This window comes from Girardinichthys multiradiatus, chromosome 14 (assembly GCF_021462225.1).
Source record: "Girardinichthys multiradiatus isolate DD_20200921_A chromosome 14, DD_fGirMul_XY1, whole genome shotgun sequence".
Taxonomy (NCBI): Eukaryota; Metazoa; Chordata; class Actinopteri; order Cyprinodontiformes; family Goodeidae; genus Girardinichthys; species Girardinichthys multiradiatus.
Window position 1 is genome coordinate 19,236,005 of NC_061807.1, and position 24,977 is coordinate 19,260,981.

General features: G+C 40.6%; 1 protein-coding gene across 1 annotated transcript; it reads left to right on the top strand.

The window, feature by feature from the left end:
* The first annotated feature begins 2,189 nt into the window (after positions 1–2,189).
* On the top strand, positions 2,190–24,977 carry hspa12b (heat shock protein 12B). Its single transcript, XM_047386526.1, has 14 exons — positions 2,190–2,571; positions 4,086–4,146; positions 4,456–4,538; positions 7,198–7,322; positions 7,396–7,582; positions 8,569–8,673; positions 8,753–8,869; positions 10,752–10,929; positions 17,732–17,818; positions 19,950–20,054; positions 20,130–20,388; positions 20,489–20,592; positions 22,350–22,540; positions 22,614–24,977. The coding sequence occupies exons 2-14, from the start codon at positions 4,104–4,106 to the stop codon at positions 23,091–23,093; spliced, it is 2,064 nt and encodes a 687-aa protein (XP_047242482.1). The 5' UTR covers positions 2,190–2,571; positions 4,086–4,103; the 3' UTR covers positions 23,094–24,977.

The window sequence follows — 24,977 nt, forward strand, 5'->3', positions numbered from 1 at the left end:
ACACTGGAGATCTCATCCAAATCTTTTTACAAACTAGGTGAAACTGCATTGAAATTCGTTACAAGCCAAATTATCAACTTGTCTTAACAAAACAGAGAAAAAAAACATGCTAACATACATGCTAACATTAGCACTATAGTAAAATAGCTGCATGAAGATATCGTCAACAGATGTAACATAAAGACTGTAGCTTTATGTATCAGGTTAGAAAGAGGCCTAAATACCAACGAGTCATTTCAAAACAGAATAAAGATGCCAAACTTAGCAACAGGTGTAAGTTATTGAGGGCTGTAGCTGTATGTATGAGGGAAGATATATCTTTGGAAACAATTGAAGGTGTTGGTGTGTTAGGTTATGCATTTAGATCGTGGGTTCACCCATGAGGTGGAAGTACATTTAGGCTATCCTGCATGTGGAGGCTAACTTGAGCTGGGGCAAAATATTTGTTGCTGTTAAGAAAAACAGATAGGACCGATTGCAATGTCCAGAATGTCAATGGTTTGAGCATTTAATGCTAATGAAATGGTATTAAAACTACTGAGATTTCACACATATGGATGGCATTGATTTTAATTAGGATCAAACTCTGTGTCAGAAAATGCCTGTTCTTTAATGGCTCGGATTGGGATCAGAGACAAAATCCTGATCGGGGCGTTTTTACTTTTGCACAGTATTGTATTTTATGAATAAAAGAGGTTGCAACATGGAAGAAAAGAGGAGAGCAAAAGAGGTGATGGCAGGCTTTGCATGGGGCCCCTGGGTTTTTCAGTCAACAGGGGGAGAGGTGCCAGGTAATGGCTTCCAGACCCACACACACACACACAGATGCACTCCAATTTGGAAATCTGACAGAGTGAGGAAGCTCAGTGTATGTGGACATATATGTGTGTGTGTGTATAAATACCCAGAGCATTTTCTTTCACATAGTGAAGTGATCTGCCTTCCCTTTGCTAATGTAAGGGTGGGTTAGCCTCACTGTCTTTGTGTGTAAGCGTACGTGCAATAGCATTGTGGTTCATGTATGCTTTTAATCACACCCTGAGCAGGGAGAAATCAGATGCCTGCAGGTCTAACAAAAACACACATGCAGAGATAGGAAAACTCCAAGGGGAAAAATGTGCATGTCGTATAAAAGTTAAACCATTGTTTTCAGACTGTGGTACAAGTAACACGTAAGTTGGCTTTAGGAAAATGTTGGTATGAACTATTCAAAAGGTAAATATAAAGCAAATTTGACTTAACGTCAAACTAATAAGCCAACACAGACAGAAAGATGAGTACTTCATGCACATTGATCCTTTACCTCAAACCAAGTTGAGAAGTGCTGTGGAGAATATTTCAGGAGAAGCCCATTAGAAACTGAAGCAGACCACATTTAACCGAGAAGTGCTGTTGGCTGCTAATGCAGTGATTCATCCAACTATGAAGTTGGAAATTGGATCTGGGAATAACATCAGCCCCAACTTATGTGGGACATATGTTGGTTTGGATTGCTTTTTCCTTTAATTAATACAATCATTATTTATTTCAAACATGCAGTGCAAATAGTAAAAAATATGATGATAATTGTAAAGGGTCTTGTTTTGTTGAATAACCAGCAGTTTTCCTAATTGTAATGATGGATAGGAATGCATTTTTTGCAAGAAATCAAATAATACCAAACATTTTCTCACTTGTTAACCAGTGCATCTACAGTAACCCTCCCTCTGTCAATGATGTTTATTAGAGATCTTTCTTCAATGTCCAGTTTTTTTCTGTTACTTCTTAATCATAAGTAACCCCAAAAAAATGTAGCTGTGGTGTAAAGTTCACTCTAAATTTTGCCAAACACACCTGGCTGCTTCATGCCTTTGTCCGACACACTTACAGGGAGAGCTACAACATTAAGGAAACAAAATGGATAAAGTGTGGAAAAACAAAACAAAGAGAGAGGTGACTTAAGAGAGATATTTTAAATAAATAGAGGAGGAAAGATGCAGACAAGATGAGCCAATTAAATGAGTGGGAAGAAAAAAGAGAGAGGGCAACATGACTCGATCAGGATACAGAGACAGCCTTGAAATTACTCCACCCTCTGTCTCCAGTTTACACTCTGCTGTATCCCAGTGAGGTAAATCCCCCAGCATTCCCCCCATATGTGCTGTCATAGCCCTCCCACTCCTGCTACTGGTTCATATGTGTGTGTCACCACTTTTTCCTCTGACATTCATTTGCAAAGTAAAAAGACTGAGCGCTTGGCTGCAAAGACCCGGAGCTGCAAAAGAATTCCACTGGGAGAAAACAAGCAGAAGGGAAGGTTTTTTTCCTCTAGCTTTCTCCTTCTGTGGCAACCCATATTTTTAAATGCAGTTTTGGGAATTTTGCATGCAAAACATTTGGGAAGTTTTACTTTCTTAATGAAGAAATTGCAGAAAAGCATCCTTTTGTATCCAGCTGCAGTTTTCCCCCGTTCCTTCATCCATCCATCTTTCGCTCTCTGGAAGCGGACTTGTTTGCAGAATTCCAAAGTTTGAGGATACTTCTTACAGTCCAGTACAAAAACAACAGAAAAAACAAGAAGGGCTTGAAGTGGTAAGTCAAATGAAAAAGACATCTTTAGATAATTGCACTCGCAGTCATGCAGTAAAAGTTTATTGTGTAGAAAAATGCATGAAATTTTGAAACCTGAAACCACATTTCCTTTACTGCTTTTATTTAAGAGAACAAAGGAATTGCATTTCACATTTGTCCAGTTGTTTCTATGCATAAAACGTACAATAATGAATGACGCTCTTGGGAGTGATTCCAATATATTTTCAACATGTTTTTTTCATAGATGTCAAACTGATAGAGCTCTTTTGTGATGCATGACAGTAGACACTATATTGTAATCTATCCCTGATTTACTGTCTTCAAGGAGTTTTTGCCCCCTTGCCCCACTGTCAAACTTCAGGATCAGGTCAGGCAGAACTAAAGTCTTCAAATACCAGGATGTAGACATCAGCATCCACCCAACACAGTGATTTTCATGAGATAATAAGAAGAGATAGGAGTAAAAAAATCGGAGTCATGAGCAGCTTTATCCTCTCTCTGGATTTTTCGTCCGAAGGACAAAGACAACAGCTGGGGAGGACAAATGATGATGCACACTTACTTCATGCAGGCGTCTTGGAGCACAAGCATAAATACATGCGCATACTTGTTTTATGTGTGTGCACAAAGACAAAAAAGGTCAAACTTTGGGCCTCATTATTTACATGTATAGAGTTAAACAAAAGAAAATATTGTCTTTTTTAATTGGTGTAATCTTTGTGCCTGGCTCAGATCATGCAAACTGATCCGAGAGACGCGATCCGTGGTCAAACACAAAGATCCTGTCAAAATACAGTTTGAAGAAGAAAATAACAATTAATGCCTTTTTAGAAAATCAAAAGTATGAAAGAACAGTCTGGAAAAGTCTTGGTATTTTCTAGATCTGAATAAATAAAAAGGAAATATATAAATACTTCTGATGTTTACAACGTCTGCCTATCCATCCATCCATCCATCCATCCATCCATCCATCCATCCATCCATCCATCCATCCATCCATCCATCCATCCATCCATCCATCCATCCATCCATCCATACATCCATCCATCCATCCATCCATCCATCCATACATAACCCAATCTATAGTAATCTATAGTATAGTGTTTTGTATTTTTGGCTGTAAAACAACTGAAAACTATGGATATTTGGAAAAAAAAGGGATGTTGACATGAAAAACATGTTTGAACCATGTATTGAAATTTCAAACCAATAACAAATTGTCTAATGTGTCTCAATTGCTCTGCGTCTTGCTTACTAACATCTTCTTATTGGAATCTCAGAAATAAAATATGCGCAGTCTTTAAATATTTCTTGGAAGAATGCATGATCCACTAAAGTTTCACGATGGTTGATGCATGAAGTTGGTGGTTTTACATCCGTGATGCTTTGAGCATGTCTCATTCATTTCTCCGTTAAAGTCTCTGTTGTGTCCAGAATATAGTAAAAAGGAAACGTTTTTGCCAAAGACAGCTTAAACTCAGCATTGTTTTAACATCAGTGAAATTGTTCTGCAGACCCTGGCTCCTGTCAAAATGGCTGAGGAGGTCCAGCCGGATTCAGATCTGCAGATACCCGGTAAGACCCATACACTGATACATGCTTTTTATTCTTATTCATCCTGGTTAAAATGATTCACTTCTTCTCCATCTTCTGGAGTACTGACCTCTCACTGTACCACTCCCACTGGGATACACTACTCACTTTGGATTCTGATGACATTCCAGTCATTCCTGTTCATTTCAATTATCCAGACTCACTTCTGAAGAACTCCAGGCCAGATGGGTTTCTCATCGTAATCTTTAATTTGTGGTCACTCTGGAGTTATGGAGTTCCTGCCGCTGGTAGATGTAGTGGTTATTACCTCATTTTCTAATTATTTTGTAGGTGGAAGTTTATCCATTCCATCTTCGCCTGCCACAGTCAGGAACAACTGCGGCATCATGCCGCTCACACCCTCGCCTTCACCGGTAACTGCACAAACAGCCTTTCACCACAGGCTACCCCACACACCCTTTCTGCCCTCTGCTCACTTGTCTTTATATAGAGTGTCTACCTGTAATTAGTGGGTCAGAGTTAGACCTAAACTCACATTTTACAGTAAAGACTAAACATGAAATCTAGTATCTGAAAGGGAATATGGTCTGCAGGCAATGAAATGCACAGCAGAAAAGTTTAGCAATCACTGTAGCCAAGTTTTGAAGTTTAATTTTAAAAGGGTTGTGCAGAGCTGGTCAGAGGCTGACTTACATTTACCATGGAAGTGATCCTTTAATAAATATTTGGCTTAAAAAATATGTCTTTGATTAGAGTTTTTTTCCAGGTAGATTGATCTTGTATTAAACAACTTTCATTAATATCTGATGGCTGCATCTTTTCTGTAGCCATCAACAAGCTTCTGTCTAATTCTGGCTGTTTATTTAACCACTCCTTGCAGATCTGGTGGAGTTAATTTAAATTGGTTGGTTACACTGAACCACAGGTTTTTACCAAATTTATTTGTTTGTCTGCTTTATCCATTCCAAAACTGTTTTTTAATGTGTTTTAAGGATCATTGTCATATTGGAACACCAAATTCTGGCCAATTTCAAAGTATCTGTCCAAGACCGCCCCCCTCAGATGACAGAAAAATTTAAATATGATGTCCAGGAACAACCCAAGGATCACAGAGGCTCAGGTCAATCATAAACTGGAACATTCTGGAGCACCAGTGTTACTGTCGACAGTGAAGCAAGTTTAACAATGTTATAGACCAAGAGAAAAGCCACTGTTCCAAAAATCAGCACCTTCTAGGTCAACTGAAATTCACAGCTGCCCACGTGGACAACCCAAATATATGCTAGAGCAAAATGTTGTGGTCATACTAGACAAAGATTGAGCTGTTTGGTGCCAATAACTAAGAACAGTGTAGCAGTTGTCAAGCCTGGTGTTGGCAGCATAATGCTGTGGGGCTATTTTATTACTGGTGATACTGGTACAATGAACAAACTAGATTTATTAATGAAAATTGAGGACTAGCTCCAAACTAGCAGCAGTTTCACCTAATTAACAACTTGACTGTTGAAATCTTAAACACAATATAAACCAACAAATTTTAAATTAATTAACGCTGCATGTTTCAGCCAAGAAGAGGGAATGTGTCTAGTCTATATATTTGGACCTGTATGTTGGATTTTGACCCTGTGTGGAATACAGAGATTTAAACGTTTGCATCCAGTTCTTGTCTATCAGATTCATTGAGAGTGTAGGATCATCAGTCTACCATGAAGCAACAACATGAAGTAACAGCATTGGGCAAACTCACTTTCAGAAAAATCAAGCAAAGTTGGAAATTCAGCCACAGCTTTCTCAGAAATAGGGAGTAAAAGAACTAGACCGAGATAATGAAAGGAATTTTGCACCATTGCCAACAAAACGTGATTTTTGAGAGGACAACCCTGCCAGGTTTCAAAATCCCAAATCAAGCCAATGGAACCAATGTGGCAGCTACATAATCAGTGACCAAACATGCCAGGTTTTCTGAGTACTGTTTCCCTCATGTTAAAAAATATTCTTACTCTGTCTTTAAGGGAAGAATTAATAGGCCTCATTCTGCAATGTTTCATGCTAAAATAAAATAGCAAAGGTATATTTACCTCATGTATATGTACTCGTACTCGTCGTCTTCCTCTTTATCTGGGACCGGGTCGCGGGGGCAGCAGACTCAGCAGAGACACCCAACCGTCCCTCTCCCCAGACACCTCTTCCAGCTCCTCTGGGGGGAGCTGAAGGTGTTCCCAGGCCAGCCGAGAGACTGGGCCTCTTCCCAGTTGGACGTGCCTGGAACACCTCTCGAGGTAGGCATCCAGGAGGCATCCGGTATAGATGCCCGAGCCACTTGAACTGGTTCCTCTCGATGTGGAGGAGCAGCGGCTCTACTCCGAGCCCCTCACCCTATCTCTAAGGAAGGGATCTCGACCCCAAGATACTTGAACATCTATAATGTTCATTTGCACAAATTGTTGCAAGGCGTTGTTGAAGGGATGTTATGCTAGGCTGCATGATGGGACTGAAGAGCCTTAAAAATTTTCCTGTTTTCTTTGGTTGTTTGTTTGTGTTGTTTTAGCTGAAAATTATCAGAAATTATCAAGTTTGGACGGAAAATGTCTAAATGGGATTGAGGACACTGATGCAGTACATCCAATCAGGTTCTAGCACACTGTAAACGTTGCATTCAGTATTTGCTTGGTGCAGTTTCCTTAAGTTTATAAATTACAAGTACACTAATACACTTATGAACCTTTTAGCAATGTAAGAGCTAATGATTAGGAACCGAGGCATGTGCTTAAATTGCATAATTCATTGAATCCGGCCTCTAATTTTTGGGCTCATTGGCAAAGGAAGCAAAGAGAAGTGAGACTAGATACACTACCTTGCAAAAGTATGCTTAACCCTTGATTTTTATTAAAATTTGTTTTAGAGTTTATGTCACAGACCAAAAAAATGTGAAGCTGAAGTAAATAGTAATATTTTTCAATTAGTTTTTTTTTTTTTTACAAATCCATTATGTGATGATCTTTGATCTTAGTGTGAAAGCTGTTGTTTGCTTATAAACCAAACAAATCAAGCTCCTGTCTCCCTGTCTGGCAGAGGGTAGAGGTCAGACCCAGGGTGGCTTGTCCATTCTCTGTTGTCATTGCCATAGACTTTGGGACGACCTCCAGCGGCTATGCTTTCAGCTTTACGCAGGACTCCGAAGCCATTCACATGATGAAGTAAGAATCTGCTTACAGTCTCCATTTATAACTTTTCTGTTCTTAATTCCTATTATTGCTCCACTCTGTGCAGACGCTGGGAGGGAGGCGACCCTGGAGTGGCCAATCAGAAGAGCCCGACATGTTTGCTACTGACTCCTGATTTGCGGTTCCACAGTTTTGGGTTTGCAGCGCGAGATTTCTACCACGACTTAGATCCAGAGGAGGCCCAGCACTGGCTTTACTTTGATAAATTTAAAATGAAGATCCACAGCACAAGTGTAAGGAGCAGATACGTACATGTACTGTGGATTGTCTCTAATTTCACACAGGATCTAAATTATATTTTCAGACTCAAATGTAAACACTCACTGATATATGGATGAATGTTTCTTAACATGTTTCACCTCAAGCACACACCTTTTGTTCCCATAAACAAGCTTATGGGATAATTCAGGCTGGATATTTAACTTCTTGGCAAAATTGATAGCATCAATTTCCTGGCATGGACCAGTCTTTGACCAGTCTTTATTGTCCATACATTTTAATAGGGTCAAGATTGGGGCCATTCCAGAGGCCTAATGATAGAGTGCTTTATCCATGTTTGGAATCATTGTCGTATTGCAGGACCCAACTGTGCCCAAGTTTTAACCTAAACTGTCACCTAACCTAAACTGTCACCCTCAGGTGAAAGGAAATGGGAGAACTTGTTTGAGAAAAACCCAGAAATCAGCAAGAATGACGCCTATCATAAACTGGAAGATGCACAGTAAAAGCAATGATAAATAAATTAGCCCCTACTCCAATATCAGCACTTTTAAGGATGACTGAAATATTCAGCTGCCCACATGGACAGATTAAATACTTTCTGAAGAAAGATTTTATGGTAAAAAGTTTTATTTGTAACTTGTCATATGATGACACAAAGATGAAATTTTTTGGTAGTATCCTTGGTATAGTCAAAGTACCACTGAGAGTCTATGTAGTCTCATGAAATTGTAGGAATACCATCAGGATTTTCCAATTTCAAGTCAAATCAACAACACAAGATGTCAAAAGGTTAAAACTGAATTTTCCAAAGAAAGCCAAATTAAAGCCCAACCTCACCCTCATGTAAAAGTCAGAAAACCAACCAATATAAAGGAACTACATCATTTTCGGTAAGAAGAAAGTTTAAATATCCAGCCAGTTATGCCGTAAGAATGTTAGTGGCTATAATAGCTTGTGGTTTCTTTATCACAATCTATCCTATCTTATGTTTCCACAGGACCTGACAATGGAGACGGAGCTGGAGGCTGTTAACGGTCGGAAGGTCAGGGCCATCGAGGTGTTTGCACACGCACTCCACTTCTTCAGAGAACACGCGCTAAAGGTAAGGTCTCGTTTATCAATGCAACACAACAGATCTGAGGACCAGTGGTACTCGGAGGTGACCCGAGGTTCTCTTTTAGGAGGTGAAGGACCAGTCTTCATCAGTGCTGGAAGGAGAGGATATCAGATGGGTGATCACCGTCCCAGCTGTGTGGAGACAACCAGCCAAGCAGTTTATGAGAGAGGCCGGGTACCTGGTAGGACATTTATGTTCAGACATCACAACACATCTGAAATCAACCTTCCCCAAATCAAAAGAAAATACTGTTTTTGTGTGGGAAGGTTTCCCTCCACGACATTCCTCAAAACTAGTTATTCTCTTAAAAACAAACGGCTTGCATCCTCGGACCAGTTTTCCTTATTCAAGATTTTCAGAAAAAAGTCCGTTTCAAATAATTTTCTTTGCTGAACCTTTACTGTTAATTGGAGAGTTTTACAAAACCTAGTTTGTGTGTGAGAAAGAGAGACAGAGAATCAGGAAGAAAACCACGGAGATGGAAAGAAGCCTGGGATAAAGACAGATTAACTTTCCCATGACGGATCCTTTACACACACAGATTACAGAATGCATTTGGCTTTGTCTGTTTTTGTATGTCACCTCATGAAAATACTCACACACCCCGGCTAATTGTGTACGTGTTAGACTGACTTGTAGGAAGTGTGCATGCATGCAAAGGAATGCATCAAGGAAAAGGTTCATGCGAGTCTGTATCCAATTGTACACCAGAATCACGGCTGCCTGTTACTGTTAAAATCTTTGACCTCCACACACAGACTGAATTGTTTAATATTTTCTGCCACTTGCTTTTAACTGTCTCAGGTGAGTTCATGAAAAGTCAAATCCACACACAGACACACACACACGCTCTGCGCTGGTTCCTGGCTTGAGGCCTGTGTGCTTCCTGCTGGTGGTGATGTCATCAGGAGTGAACAATAAGGGAGACCGGCATACAAACACAGGAAGTAGAGAGTAGACCCCCGCCCTGCACAGACATAAACGTATTGTTACAGCCTACTCAACCTTGCCCCCATAACATCATATTTTATGCTTATATAAGAATACTAAATCCTTCATCGTAATAGATAGTCAATATATTTTAGGTCAGGTTAGACTATTTTCATTTTTAACTGTGTGTTTATTTCGTCCTGTACGTTTACACTCTCTGGCTGACCTTCAGTGAGTGGGACTCTTTAGATTTCTTTACTATTTTCTATTAACCTCTGAAACTTCACCTCCTTTCTTTTCAAAGGTCAGTGTGAAGTATATAATTCTGTTTTGTTAACATTTTATTATGATGAACAATGACATCTCAGTCAAAGAAAAACTTTGTACACCCCATCATTGAGTCGATTGAAGAACCTCCTCTAACAGCAGTAATCTGAAGAAGCTGTTTTCTGTAATGACCTCTTTGGGATCATTACCAAGTTGTTCACCCAGTTTGGGCCAAGATTCAGCTGTCAGACAGACATTTAATTGTAAAATACTTTGGTACACAGAGGTTTTTATAGCCAACTAAATGCCTAAAAGGTCCCCAGGTCCTGTGGCTATAAACAAGCCCAAGTCATCATCCTCCCACCACCGTGCTTAACAGCAAGTATGAGGTGTGTGTGCTGATATGCTGTGTTTGGCTGCTTAGGATCTTTCTGCATGTAGTTTACATGTTCTCCCCTTGCATGTGTGGGTTCTTTACTTGGGCTTCCTCACATCTCCATTAGGTTAATTGGTCTCTCCAAACTGCCCATAAGTGTGAGTGAGTGTGTGCATGCATGGTTGTCTGTCTTGTGTGTATCTATGTTGCCCTGGAGTGGACTTGATGGACTTGGATTATAAAAGGGATAAAACTGCCCCTTTTTTCATTCTTTGTGCTTTTCTCCCAACATTTCTACTGTGCTCCTACCTTTTTCTGTTATTTTCCAGTATTTTTGATTGAAATATAGTGTTTCAGCCTCAACAAATAATTACATTTCAGGGTGTTTAAATAAACCTACTTTAACCCTGTATGCGCTGGCCTCTTTGCTCTGGTTTACTCTCACTGCCCTGTCAGTACACTCTGTATGTTTCTTCTGTGTGTTCTCCAGGCTGGACTGGTGTCTCCTGACTGTCCCGAGCAGCTCCTCATCGCTCTGGAGCCCGAAGCAGCCTCAATATACTGTCGGAAACTCCGCCTCCACCAGGTGATCGACCTGAGCATGCTGCCAATCACAAACGGCCTGGACCTGGATGGGACCCGGCCCTTCGACTCCAGCTTCAGACAAGGTAGAGAGACTGCACTGAGGAGTTTTCTTCATTAACATAAGCATGAAACCACACTGTATTCCTGGAAATGCTGCTGCTGGAATTCACTCAGGGGTTGTTGGGTTTCATAAAGCACAGACATGTGTGTTTTGGAGAGAAACAAAGAGCTGGAGGTAAAGATGTGGCCTCAGATACAGTTCATGTTCTTGCCTCAGATGACGTTACAGGCTTGTGTGAACATGTGTGTGTGTATTTTGGAGAGGGTTGTGCACAGACAAACCCTCTCCAAACCATATGTTTCATGTAGAGACAACAGAGAAACAGAATGGATTCATGAGCTGAGGAAGAAAGGGGGAAGGAGTTGTGTTTAAACAGAGCACAGGATTCCCAGGAAGAGGAAACATTCATCATCTGAAGGCTCCCTTTAATCAACATTAACTGCTGTACTGTAATCTTACAGTGTTGGAGTTTGAGCATTTCATGAGTGTAAAACTCTTAATACAGTAGAAAAGAGTTAAAGAAAGGACACATCATTAGATTATATTGTGTTAAACAGAAAACGTTCACCTCTGCCTTCTTCTATACATCTTTAGTTTTTAAATAATACCATCCATTGTGGGTTACAATTGACCGCTTTGCTGCTGCGTTACTCAAACGCTTCACACTTTTTTACATCTTGTCACCTTCTAACCACAAACCTCAGGGAAGTTTATTAGGATTTTATGTGACAGACCAACACAAAGTAGCACATAATTAGGAAGTGCAAGGAAACTACGTGGTTTACAAAATTTTGTACAAACAGAAATATGAGGCTTGCTTTTGTTGTCAGCGCATAGAAGGCATTTTAAATGCTTTTTTGGCATTATCACCTTAGTTTGAGACAATCGTGACAGAATATATTGAATGGCCAAACTTGGACTGAGTTATTCAGCAGTGATTACGAATGTTTTAAAGAAATTTGGGATTCATAGTTTTCTCAAATATCATTTTCAAAATTAATTTATGCATCAATCTAGATTTATTACTTTCAGATATTTTTTGTTTTCAATGCTTCTTAGATGTGACATAATAAAGTATGATTTCTTGGGAATGTCTTTGATTGTGTGTGGGGGTTGCAGAAGGAGGGGCTCGCCCAGGGCGTCATTCATGCAGGAACCACTACTGCTAACAGAGCTGATTTTAAAAACTAGAGAGAGAAACACCAGAATTAATGAGTTCTGACCTTGAGCTGCTTACTTTGATTGGTTTGACTTAAAACTGGCTTTTTGTGGGTTCTCATATGAACCAAACACATCCATAAAAGCTTAGCCTCATTGTTGGAGGAAATCAGTGAAGTTATGGCCCTGCTAAGTCAGATGAACAAACTCTGAACACAGTAGTGACCTTAAAACATGTACAAATGTAATAAGAAGAAGCTGCCTGGATACAGCATTGAGCTGCAGGACAGAAACCCCAAAGACAAAACGTTTATTGAGTCATCCCTCCTTTTGCTTCCAATAAACCAGATTCTCTTTAAATCTTTTAGAGTTCTCAAGACTTTGTGAAGGTCTCAGAGTTGTTTTTGATAGTACCGCCTTTTATGCGATTTTTGCAGCCTTTCGAACAAGACTTCTAATACTTAAATGTTTGCACAAAATCCCGGCTTCTTAAAAGCAAGGCTTAAAAAAATTTAGGGAGTGTTTAATTTGTTTGTAATAAATAAATTTTTAACCAGGGACATTTTACATCTGGGAGAAGCAACAAAACTGCAACTTCCTAAAGAGTAACAATAGTTTTTCTGAGTTTTTGCTGTAAAGTTAGGTTCAAAGCATGCTTCTGTTTGCAGGAGGAAAATAGTTTTTAGCACTGAAAAGAACAATTTGAAGCTGGTAGTGGGGGTTTTTGCTAATACATAATTCAGCAGTGAACATGCTTTCCAAAATCCCCTCCAAAGACTCACTTATACATATGCAGCCAGCGAGCTGCACACAAAGAACGTTCACACACTCCAAACACAGGATACTGTAATTGGAACAAGGTGCAGCGTGACTATGATCTCACCCCCTCCTGGCCTGTCATTCTCTCTCTCCTTCACTTGCTTTCTCCTTTCTTTACATTTTCTTTCAATCTCTCACTTTCTTGTTCTCTGAGGTCTAACCCATCCCCAGGACTTAGAAGACAAAAAACAACCCCTCACAAGTACAGACACACAAACTTGGCATCGCTTACATGTCTTTTTTTGTTTTTGTTTTTTGCTTTAGTATTCCTTCCACCTCATTTCGTCTCCAAATATAGCACAGGGGAGTCGTAAAAACAAGCACATGTACATTTTCTTTTCTGCAGTTTCATGAAAATGATTTCCAGACTTGCGTGTCGCTCCTGAACAAAAACATGCACATGAAATCAAAGCTTATGATTGCGTCTGCCTTCAATGAGCTTCATTTACACAACTCACACACACACTCACAATCAAACATTCAAATAAATATTTGCTTTCCTACACTATTCAATACAGAATATTTGTTTTGACTCTAACGCACCTCCTCACGCTTTTGAAAATGTTTCCGATGTGCAGTTTTACTCGGGCTTTACCCAAATCAGTCGGTTTGAACATAGACTCCATCAAGGCCAAAGCTTCTCCACAAACTCACCAAAAACATCCAACCCTAACTCTTTTTTATAAAACCGCATATGACTTGAACAGTTTCAGGGACGACTCTCATGATCTGCATGACTTTCAAACTCATTCCCAGCTTTTCATGATGCATTTGACCTGTTCTGTTTACATGATGGACTGATTGGACAACATGCAATTTAAATGATAAAAAAAAAAAAGAATTGGGTGCACAAGTTAATTTATTCTGTATTTGCTGTAATCAACAATCATCAATTATATATACAGGCTTAAATATATACATACACCCCCACTAATAACTGGATAAAAGTCTCCTGGTAAGTTGCACCTCAACCATACGTTTTTTAAACAAGATCCTGGCTGGATATTTGACCTTGAACCTTTTTGTTTATACCAGAAGCTTCAAACCTGAAGGACTAAACTGGAAAAAAAAAAAGATCAGAATTAATATGACATCTATGCTCATGGCGACTGCATGCGGACAAACCAGATTTGTCTATTTTTCTTTTTCTAATCATCATTCCAGTTCTTTGATGTACAGGGGTTGGACAATGAAACTGAAACACCTGGTTTTAGACCACAATAATTTATTAGTATGGTGTAGGGCCTCCTTTTGCGGCCAATACAGCGTCAATTCGTCTTGGGAATGACATATACAAGTCCTGCACAGTGGTCAGAGGGATTTTAAGCCATTCTTCTTGCAGGATAGTGGCCAGGTCACTACGTGATACTGGTGGAGGAAAACGTTTCCTGACTCGCTCCTCCAAAACACCCCAAAGTGGCTCAATAATATTTAAATCTGGTGACTGTGCAGGCCATGGGAGATGTTCAACTTCACTTTCATGTTCATTAAACCAATCTTTCACCAGTCTTGCTGTGTGTATTGGTGCATTATCATCCTGATACACGGCACCGCCTTCAGGATACAATGTTTGAACCATTGGATGCACATGGTCCTCAAGAATGGTTCGGTAGTCCTTGGCAGTGACGCGCCCATCTAGCACAAGTATTGGGCCAAGGGAATGCCATGATATGGCAGCCCAAACCATCACTGATCCACCCCCATGCTTCACTCTGGGCATGCAACAGTCTGGGTGGTACGCTTCTTTGGGGCTTCTCCACACCGTAACTCTCCCGGATGTGGGGAAAACAGTAAAGGTGGACTCATCAGAGAACAATGCATGTTTCACATTGTCCACAGCCCAAGATTTGCGCTCCTTGCACCATTGAAACCAACGATTGGCATTGGCATGAGTGACCAAAGGTTTTTCTATGGCAACCCGGCCGTGTATATTGACCCTGTGGAGCTCCCGACGGACAGTTCTGGTGGAAACAGGAGAGTTGAGGTGCACATTTAATTCTGCTGTGATTTGGGCAGCCGTGGTTTTATGTTTTTTGGATACAATCCGGGTTAGCACCCAAACATCCCTTTCAGACAGCTTCCTCTTGCGTCCACAGTTAATCCTGTTGGATGTGGTTCGTCCTTCTTGGTGGTATGCTGACATTACCCTGGATACCGTGGCTCTTGATACATCACAAAGACTTGCTGTCTTGGTCACAGATGCGCCAGCAAGACGTGCACCAACAATTTGTCCTCTTTTGAACTCTGGTATGTCACCCATAATGTTGTGTGCATTTCAATGTTTTGAGCAAAACTGTGCTCTTACCCTGCTAATTGAACCTTCACACTCTGCTCTTACTGGTGCAATGTGCAATCAATGAAGACTGGCTACCAGGCTGGTCCAATTTAGCCATGAAACCTCCCACACTAAAATGACAGGTGTTTCAGTTTCATTGTCCAACCCCTGTACATTTAGCCTTAAAAACCACACTGACTGATTTTTTAGGGGTAATTAAGCGTCTATCCAGTACATCTCATCTCTGTCAGCTGTGTTTGAGCGTACTCTGTGTTTGTTTTCATTGGCCCTCATGCTGGTGCTGTTTGACTTGGATCTAAGGTTTCATGTTGGGTTTAAAATTTGCGACGAGCTACTCGACTTGTTTAAGCGTATAGATTGAAGCAGGTTATGTTTATGGTTTTGATTGAGCGGCTGTCTTCACAATTTCTTCGTCTTCAGTGATTATATTTTAAGTATGTTTACACAAAGAAAGAGAAAAATGGTTGACAGCCAGAAAAGCAGAGTGAGGCACTGGAAGGTGGTGTTGAAGGTGTTGTTGAGGCATGCAACAAACAATTTCATGTTATTTGAATAAAACATGGAATGCTGTAATATGTATTTTACCAAAACAAATGAATCTTTTGAAGATTTTAGAAACTTTAAGTATGAGGACATCTATTCATTAGGCAAACAAATCCTACGTTAAGAAGTAATGGTCGAAACGTTATTATAATTATTAATACAGCCCTTATTTATCCCCTCCAACTAAGTATGCCTAAGATTTTTGTTGTTTAAAATATACTTTTTAAAAGCTGATCAGAGTTTCCAGGAAAATGGAATTGAAACAAGAAAGTGCCTTCTCTTCAGTTTGGTTGAGGACCTGTTATACTGTGGGCCTGATTATCTTTGAAAGGCCCTGAGAACCTTGTTGGAGTGTATGCTGCCTCAAACCATGAACCCTTAAATATACCAGGAAAATTAAAGAAAGGCAAACTTTGGAAGCTTCTGGAAGCTGAATTCACAACAACAATGTTGCTTTCCTGTGTGACATCATGGAGAAAACTAAAGAAATCAGCCAAGATATCATGAAGAGAATTATGGACCTCCATCAGTCTTGTTCATCCTTGGGTACAGGTTTTAGATGCCTGAAGGTGACATATTCATCTAACACCATGGGAATGTCCAGCCATCTTACTGTTCAGGAAGGAGACAGGCTTTGTTTTCCAGAGATGATTAAGTTATGTTGTTAAATGTGTGAATGAAGCCCAAAACAAAACCAGAAGACCTTGTGAAGAGGCTGGTTGAAGCTGGTAAGATAGTCATTATCCATAGTGAACTGTCCTGTAGTGACACAGGCTGAAGTGCCACTCAGAGAGGAAGAAGCAATTACTCCCAAGACCTTACACTTTAGGTACATGCCCTGTCACCTGAAGAAACTGCACCCTAAGTGTTAGGTTATAATGACCGTTGTTACATTTGAGGGTAAATCTGGAAAGGTTTGCAACCCTGAGAACACCTAACTCCCAACTGTGAAGTACAAGGGTGGTAGCATCATGTTGTGTGAGTGTTGGCTGCAGTAGGGACTGGTGCACTTCACAAATTAGATGGCATCATCATAAAGAAGGAATATTATGTAAACGTTTGAAGCAACATCTCAAGACATCAGACACATATTTAGAGCTTTGGAACAAACCAGTCTTCTGAATGGACAACCAGTCTCAACATACCACCAAATTAGTTACAAAGTGGCTTTAGGACAATAAAATCAACGTTTGGTGTGGCCATCACATCGCCCTGATATCAGTCCCATAGAAGACTAGTGGGCAAGCCAGGTGGCCAACAAACCTGAGTCAGTTACAGCAGTTTTGTCAGGAGGAATGGGCCCAAATTCCAGCAAACTATTGTGAGTCTTGTTGAGGGATAAGAGAAACATTTGAACCGAATCATGTTTAAAAGGCAATTCTACCAAATACAGGAATTTGAAGAAAGTAAAAACAGTTCTAATTATTCTAGCATTTTGTAAAAATAAAGATTTTGGTAATCCTTGCTGAGATAAAACAAGAAACCTTAAGCCTGATTTAATGCCAGACATTGAGATAAAAAAGGTTATGTGTCTTTATACAGTATAAATATCTGACTCTTGAATTTAACATCAGTCATAATGTTAAGAAGGTTATCTGTTGACTGCTCATAATTTCCTGACAGAACCCCACATCATGTCAAAAGATGTGAGCTATGGCACGGCGCTGGTGGTATAAAGGCTTGACCCGTGTCCTAGAGGCTGTAGTCATCAACAAGGCAGTCCTGGGTTCGACTCCCGGCCATGGTGACGTTTGCCCCATGTCTTCCCCTCTCTCTCTCTGCTCCTGACTAGCTACTGTCAAAAACACTTAGACAAATAAAGACCAGTAGTGCTGCAAAAAAAATCTTAAAAAAGAAAAACGATGTGAATTATCCCTGAACGATATCTGAAGAAACACATTGTTTCTTATCTGAACATAGTGAGAAAGAGCTGTTGTTTCCATGGCTGTGCTGCTATTCAGCTCAAAGCAACTTTTTACCTTTTTAAAAATGATGCTGTTTGTTGCAGCGAGGGAGCAGCTGAGGCGGTCCAGATACAGCAGGACCTTTCTGGTGGAGAGTGGGACTGGGGAGCTATGGTCCGAACTGCAGACCGGTGAGTGTGTCTGACAGGCCCCTCACACTGAACATACTGATGGTTTTGACCTTTACCCTTTAGTAGCATAAACATGTTCTGTGTGTGTGCTGAGGGGGAGGGTCTACTTTCTGGTGCATTGTGTTTGTTTATTTTTTCTCCCAGACAGAATCACTGTTTAAGAGTCCTTCTCAATAAACCATGGCTCTGATTGGCCCAACCGATCGCAGGATTTACATCGAAGAAAAAAGTTTCCCAGTTTGCTTGTTTCTCTCTGTCGAGCCATAACGACAATCTGAGGAGCCATGTGGCCCCACTGACCTTTTCTGCTCTCTTTCCTGTTCAAACACACACACACACACACAGGATGGACCCAGCCCATGGGATTCTCTGCCTCTGTGCTGTAAATCCACAGAGGGAATACCAGAAACCTTCTTTTGCCCTTCTCTCATGCATTTTATCCTTCGTTTCTTTGCAGATCTATTCATTTCATTCCTCTCTATTTTCTGACCTCTTTGTGTGTTTGTGTTCAGGATGAAACCGGGTGCTTTACTAAACTCGGCCCTTATCTTTATGTTTATCATGAACACTGACAAACAAACAGCTATTACTCAAGCCTGAATGTTGTTTATTGGTTTAAAACCTTAAAAGGAAAACAACAAACATCGTAAGTAGATGTTCAAAACGACAAATCACTCAGACTCAACTTTTGAATCTTGAATGAATCATTTTTACAGTGCCTTGCAGTAATATTCTTGAACTTTGTCACACAATGTCATCTGACAACAACAAACTTTAATCTATTTTATTGGCTTCATGACAAAAATACAAGAATTTTATGACTCAGCCTACAATAGGAAAGCAGTGGAATCTGGTGCAATATTTTTCTACAAAATGAAAACCTAACAAAATAAAATGCATGATTGAAGAAAGATTTCCTACAAAACAAATCAGCCAAAAAAATCTGTAAAACAACGTACTAAATGCCAGGAGAGGCATGAGGGTTATAAATTATTTTGCAACTTTCTGTCTTAATTAGTGAGGAGGATTGGGCTAATGTCTGGAAATATACTAAGTTCATTTCTGTTTGCATTAGAGTAAGATCGAACTTAAAATTACTCACAGAATGCATATTTCACCAAACTGCAGACATAGGTTCGACTCTAGTCTTTCTCCCATGTGTCCTAAGTGTAAAATTGGGACTTTGACACATTGTTTTCGGTCATCTCCGAAGCTGAAGAGATACTGGTCTGATATAATTTGTGAAATGCAGAAAATATTAAGTGTACATATTGACATGGATCCAATGACCCTTATTTTAGGGCTGCCACATAGGAATGTGATATCAAAGGCTAAAAACAGACTGTATTGTATACTTGCTTTTGGTGCAAGAAAGAATATCCTAATGGAGTGGATTAGTGCAAAAGGACCTACAATCAAAGGCTGGCAGAGGGTCCTGTTTGACCTGCTACCATTAGAATATTTAACATCTATTCTACACTCTAAGACAGAACATTTATTTGATGTCTGGGAACCATATCTAAAATATGTACCTGAAGTCTCAGCCATTATGCTCCAGGGATTCGTTTGAGTTGCTAACTGTATTCTATTGTTATTTTTCTGTGTTTAATGTTGTGCGTTGAGTCTGAGCTGGTGTTGTGTTGTTGTTTTGTAAAGATGGAAAAATCCAATAAAGAAAAATTAATTCATTCATTATTTTGCAAAGAAGAATAAGCAAAATGTTCATTGTCTTAATTTGCAAAGCTGGTAGCGACATAGCCCAAAAGACCAAACAAAGTATTGACTCAGAGCTTGTCAGGTTTTTCTGAGATAAAAATAAAAATAAAAATATGCCTTTTTCCTTCTTTTTCATTACTCAAGCACGACTTTGTGTCGTAATGTGAAAAAGTTTGGAAAGGTTAAATGGGTGTGAATATTGTTTCAAGGCACTGTGAAAACAGCAGTTTATGACATTTTTACCCGGGAATGCTCCAATAATACAAAGTGCAGCAAGGGTACTGTCAATACATATTTAGAAAACTATTGATCAAGACCACTTAAGGAGATTTTTCAAAAGAAATCTGGCCGCTTTGGAGGCAAACTAGATGAGAGTAAATAGTTTTGCACTCTACTTTCTGCTGTCTTTCGGTAGGTGATAGGTACGTCGTTGCAGACTGTGGAGGAGGAACAGTTGACCTGACGGTTCATCAGATTGAACAGCCGCAGGGAACACTTAAAGAGCTCTACAAAGCCTCAGGTACACTATTTCACCATCTATCCAGAAACTAGAAAGATTATCGACACATTTCCAAAACCTCAGTGTTTCTTCCAGGCGGTCCATACGGTGCAGTCGGGGTCGACCTTGCCTTCGAAGCCATGCTGTGCCAGATCTTCGGCGAGGACTTCATACATAGCTTCAAAGCCAAGCGGCCGGCGGCCTGGGTGGACCTCATGATTGCATTCGAAGCGAGGAAACGGACCGCGTCGCCAGGAAGAACCAACGCCCTGAATATCTCTCTGCCCTTCTCTTTCATTGACTTCTACAAGAGACACAGAGGACAGAGTGTGGAGGCTGCCCTGAGGAGGAGCAAGTGGGTGGAGGGTGATGGGTGACCGGGAGCAGTCTGATGTTGTTGTCTGTTGTTATGACTGTAAAAGTCAACAAGAAAAATGTGTTTTTCTGTGTGTCAGTATGAACATTGTGAAGTGGTCGTCCCAGGGGATGCTGCGGCTGACGCAGGAAGCAATGAATGAGCTCTTCCAGCCCACCATCAGCAATATAGTCAAACATATAGGTGAGAAAGACATGTAAGGACAAATGCCTGGACATCTTCTATGCACTCACAGCATTCAGACACTATGTACTGAAAGTAAGAGACACTTTCCCTGACTTATTTGTTCCTTTGTAATTTCCACATCTAAGTTATTATGACCTTATCCAGCTACTTGCTAAGAGTGGTTAGTCTGATGGCAACAATCAGCAGTTCCTACTGGTTTCCTACTGGATAGATTGGGTGAAACATCATTGTTAGCTGCAACTACTAAAGCAAAGGGATTGCAGCATAAGCACTAAAAGACTTGTAGAAGCTTATCATTTAGAAACGCTTAGATGGGAATTGTCTATGGATTAAACTATCTTTGTAACAAGCTGTGCTGTACAGAAAGTCAGCGGAGTCACTGTAGATTAAAAAGCACATCACAGTGATGAAATATGTATTGGCTCACCCGACAGAATAATCAGCAGAAGAAACAATTAACCAGGTAATTTTTATCATGTCAGCTTAGCTATTGTAAGGTTTCTGGTGTTGTCAGGGAAATAAACAAAAACATGACCACAGACTTTAGAGACCAAGCATAATGGCTTCCTTAGATTCTCCATTCAAGAAGATGCTGACCTCATTTTTAGGTTTCTCTCCCTACTCCACGTAGAACCTGACCAGAAGAAATGTCAAATATCAAATCAGCCACATTCCAGTGGTACATTTAAAGCCAAGGTGCTGGGTTTACAGTACACACATTTGCTGGCCTGAGAGGTCAGAAAAGGGTTTTCCATCAATGAAGTTTCAGGAATACCAAGCCAAGCTGCAGGAAAATAACCGGAACGTGAAACTGTTCAAAAACACTAACTGAAACTACTGAAGTTTGCTGATGACACCACTGTTATTGGCCTGATCCAGGACCGTGATGAGTCTGCATACAGACGGGAGGTGGATCGGCTGGTACACTGGTGTGGTCAGAACCACCTGGAACTTAACCCATTGAAGACTGTGGAGATGATGGTGGACATTCGGAGAACACCACCCCCACACACACCCCTCACCAACCTCAACAACACCGTGTCAGCTCTGGACCACTTCAAGTTCCTAGGAACCACCATCTCTGAGGACCTGAAATGGTCCTCACACATAGACAATGTTTGGAAGAAGACCAAGCAGAGACTGTACTTCCTGAGGCAAATGAAGAAGTACAACCTTCCACAGGAGCTGCTGGTCATCTTCTACACTGCCATCATTCAATCTGTCCTGTCTTCATCCATCTCAGTGTGGTTTGGCTCATCCACAAAACAGGACAGGTCCAGACTGCAACAAAGAATCAGGTCTCCAGAGAGAATAATCAGAGCTGACCTTTCCTCTATCCAGGACTTATACAGGTCTAGGGTCAGGAAAAGGGCAGCTAAAATACCTGCAGACCACACACACCCTGCACAATAAACTGTTTAAATTTTATCTTCAGGTCGGCACTACAGAACGCTGTCTGCTAAAATCAGCCGCCACAGAGACAGTTTCTTTCCCCAGGCAGTTTCTCTGTTGAATACTTGACAGTCAGAGTTCCAGAACAACATCATGCATACTTGGACTAATCTCTTATTATATCCTATTGTAAAGTAAATTGTGTTTATATATACATTTAAAAAGATATTTTTATTTCCATTTATTATATAAAAATTTTTTTTTAAAGTGTACCGGAGTCAAATTCCTTGTTTGTGTGCACAAACTTGGCAATAAAGCTGCTTCTGATTCTGTTTAGTGACAGTTTTCGTCTTTTCTGACAGAGGAATTGATGGGGAAGCTGGAGGTGCGCGGTGTGCGCTTCTTGTTCCTGGTTGGTGGTTTTGCAGAGTCCCCAATGTTACAGAAAGCAGTCCAGAAGGCACTGGGAAGGACCTGCCGTATCATCATCCCCCATGATGTTGGCCTGACCATCCTGAAGGGTGCCGTTCTCTTTGGACTGGATCCCACTGTGGTAAAGGACCAGGAATACCAGTTAGTGTCAGAGTAGTGCTATGACTCTTGATCTAATGGCTTCCCTTTTGCAGGTCAGAGTGCGACGGTGCCCTGTGACCTATGGGGTTGGTGTCCTGAACCGGTTCGTGGGGGGACGGCACCCTCGGGATAAGCTCCTCATCAAAGACGGCCGTGAGTGGTGCACGGACATCTTCGACCGCTTCGTCTTCGTCGATCAGTCTGTGGCTTTGGGAGAGGTCATTCGACGAAGCTACACGCCTGCCCGGGTGGGCCAGCGAAAGATCATCATCAACATCTACTGCAGTGTCACAGATGACATCACCTACATCTCCGACCCCGGCGTCAGGAAGTGTGGGACAATAACCTTAGACTTACCGGAATCATCAGCGCCACCTGGAGCGGTGGGTGAAGCAGGCGCAGCAGTGGCGGGGCCAGAAAGGAGAGAGATCAGGGCCACCATGCAGTTTGGAGATACAGAGATCAAAGTCACGGCTGTTGACGTCATGTCGAACAGGTCTGTCCGGGCCTCCATAGACTTCCTGTCCAACTAAGGTGGAGCAGCTTGCAGAGACTTGAAACCAACCAAAACTGATTTAACTCATATGTCAGGGTTTTTGATGTGCAGTCAGTGTTTAACATTTTCTCGAACCCTCTCTGAGTTTATCCATCCAGACCTCCAGAGGAGATACGCTTTCAGTGGAGACCACAGCATAAACTCGTCCAACATTTCCTGCACAGAAACTCTTCAAAGAAACAGAAACACTCTTTGATGCCATAGAAGCATCCTGGAACAAACTTACCCTTCATATTGCTTACCTTCACCAAGAAGTATTTCAAGTTCAGACTGAATCACCTAAAGACCTTACAAAGTATGCTACCTAGAGTGAGATTCAGCCACGTTTATTTTATCCTCATATGATACCCAATACCTCATTTAAATCCTCATTTGAAACATTTCTGGACTTATTTTCTTTTACAAGGTAGTGCTTCATCTAGTGGTAAGATGGCATAACTACAAGCTAAAAAAAGATTGCATTTGTTGAAAGTGGTTGAGGATTGTGGCATTATAACATTTAAAGGTCTATTACATTTTAAAGTCTTTGCCATATGACTGCTACTGTGTTCAATATAACTTGATTTATTTAGTCCTAATGAAACCAGGTCAGTTCTTAAAACTTTTCCATGTTTTAAAACATTCCAAGAAAAGCTTTTTTTTATATTATTTTACATAATTTTATGCAGAAACTGCCTCAGTACAGTTCCTGGACATCAGTGAAGATGATTGAATCAGATGTCTAACGGATGTGCCGAGAGGGAAATACAGATTTAAGCTGTGATGGGTTTCTTTTATTATAGTGGAGCCAGAATATCAGCCAAAAATTCCAGTAAAAAACTTCTCCGTGTTATACTCAGCCGTTTTCTTCTTCCAAACTTGACTGGTTGAGCAGAATTTGGGTCTCATCTCATTCATTCTCCCAAGCCTGAGACTAACCAGTTCACATGCCTTCTCCAGCAGGGGGAGAACACATTAAAGTGCATTGTAGCATGTTGTGTTTCTAATGGTGTTAAAGTGGTCCAAACTAGATCATTAAAACATTCCTTTAGGGGAGCTGATGCATGAGGCATGAGGCCTTGCATGGAGCTCCAGACTCCTCCACATTACTGCACCAGCTGTTGAAATTTGTTCCCCAAGCTTCTTGCTAAAGGTCTTTAGCCCAATTCCAGCCTTGTGCAGATCTCGGATCTTGGCTCCGGCATCCTTTGACGGCTGTTCGGTCATGTGGTTGTTAGAGGCCAATTTCTAATGCAAATGAACGTGCAAATAAATAATTGTGTGTCTTGTTCCTTTTAAAAAGAAACAACTGAAAACAGAGACTGTTCTTTTATTATTGGGCAAACTAACAAAATCTACAGAAGACCTAATAATTATCCTCCCAGACTCTTCTTGGTTCTTTACCTGCTAAGTTTCTCTACAGGAACCAAAAGTGTCAGAACTTTGCCAAGAAAAGATCTTCATGGGGCTAAGAGGGGTGGGAATAATACTTCCTTTTCACGACTTTGATCCAAAACCAAAGATTATCAGTTACTGCATTTTTATAAGGTTTCGCAAAGATGTCTTTCTGTATAAATTTGACTGATTAGCCAACTGTTGGCAATGTAAGTTTGATGTTAAGTCTGCAAGTAAAACAAGCTCGATGGCATGGAAGATGAGTAAAGAAACACTCAGTTGTTCCTGAAAAGCAAAATAAATTGTACGTAATTCTCTAAGGCCTGACCTTAAATAAAAACACCGTTACTTTTTGGTGGCTGGTGACTAACACCGTTGGTGCACATAAATAAAATGAAACGACAAAAAACGGCAAGTTTAAAGATCCATAAACCTTTTTTTTCCTCGCTGTCTGACATTAAATCAGATTAAACCTTTACCAAAATGA

What these genes read in the sequence shown, in the direction of transcription:
- hspa12b (XM_047386526.1), top strand. Translation starts at nt 4,104, where the DNA reads ATGGCTGAGGAGGTCCAGCCGGATTCAGATCTGCAGATACCCG. An exon ending in GCTGCCCTGAGGAGGAGCAA is followed by an intron (nt 20,389 to 20,488) that starts GTGGGTGGAGGG and finishes TCTGTGTGTCAG; the next exon opens with TATGAACATTGTGAAGTGGT. An exon ending in TTGGACTGGATCCCACTGTG is followed by an intron (nt 22,541 to 22,613) that starts GTAAAGGACCAG and finishes TCCCTTTTGCAG; the next exon opens with GTCAGAGTGCGACGGTGCCC.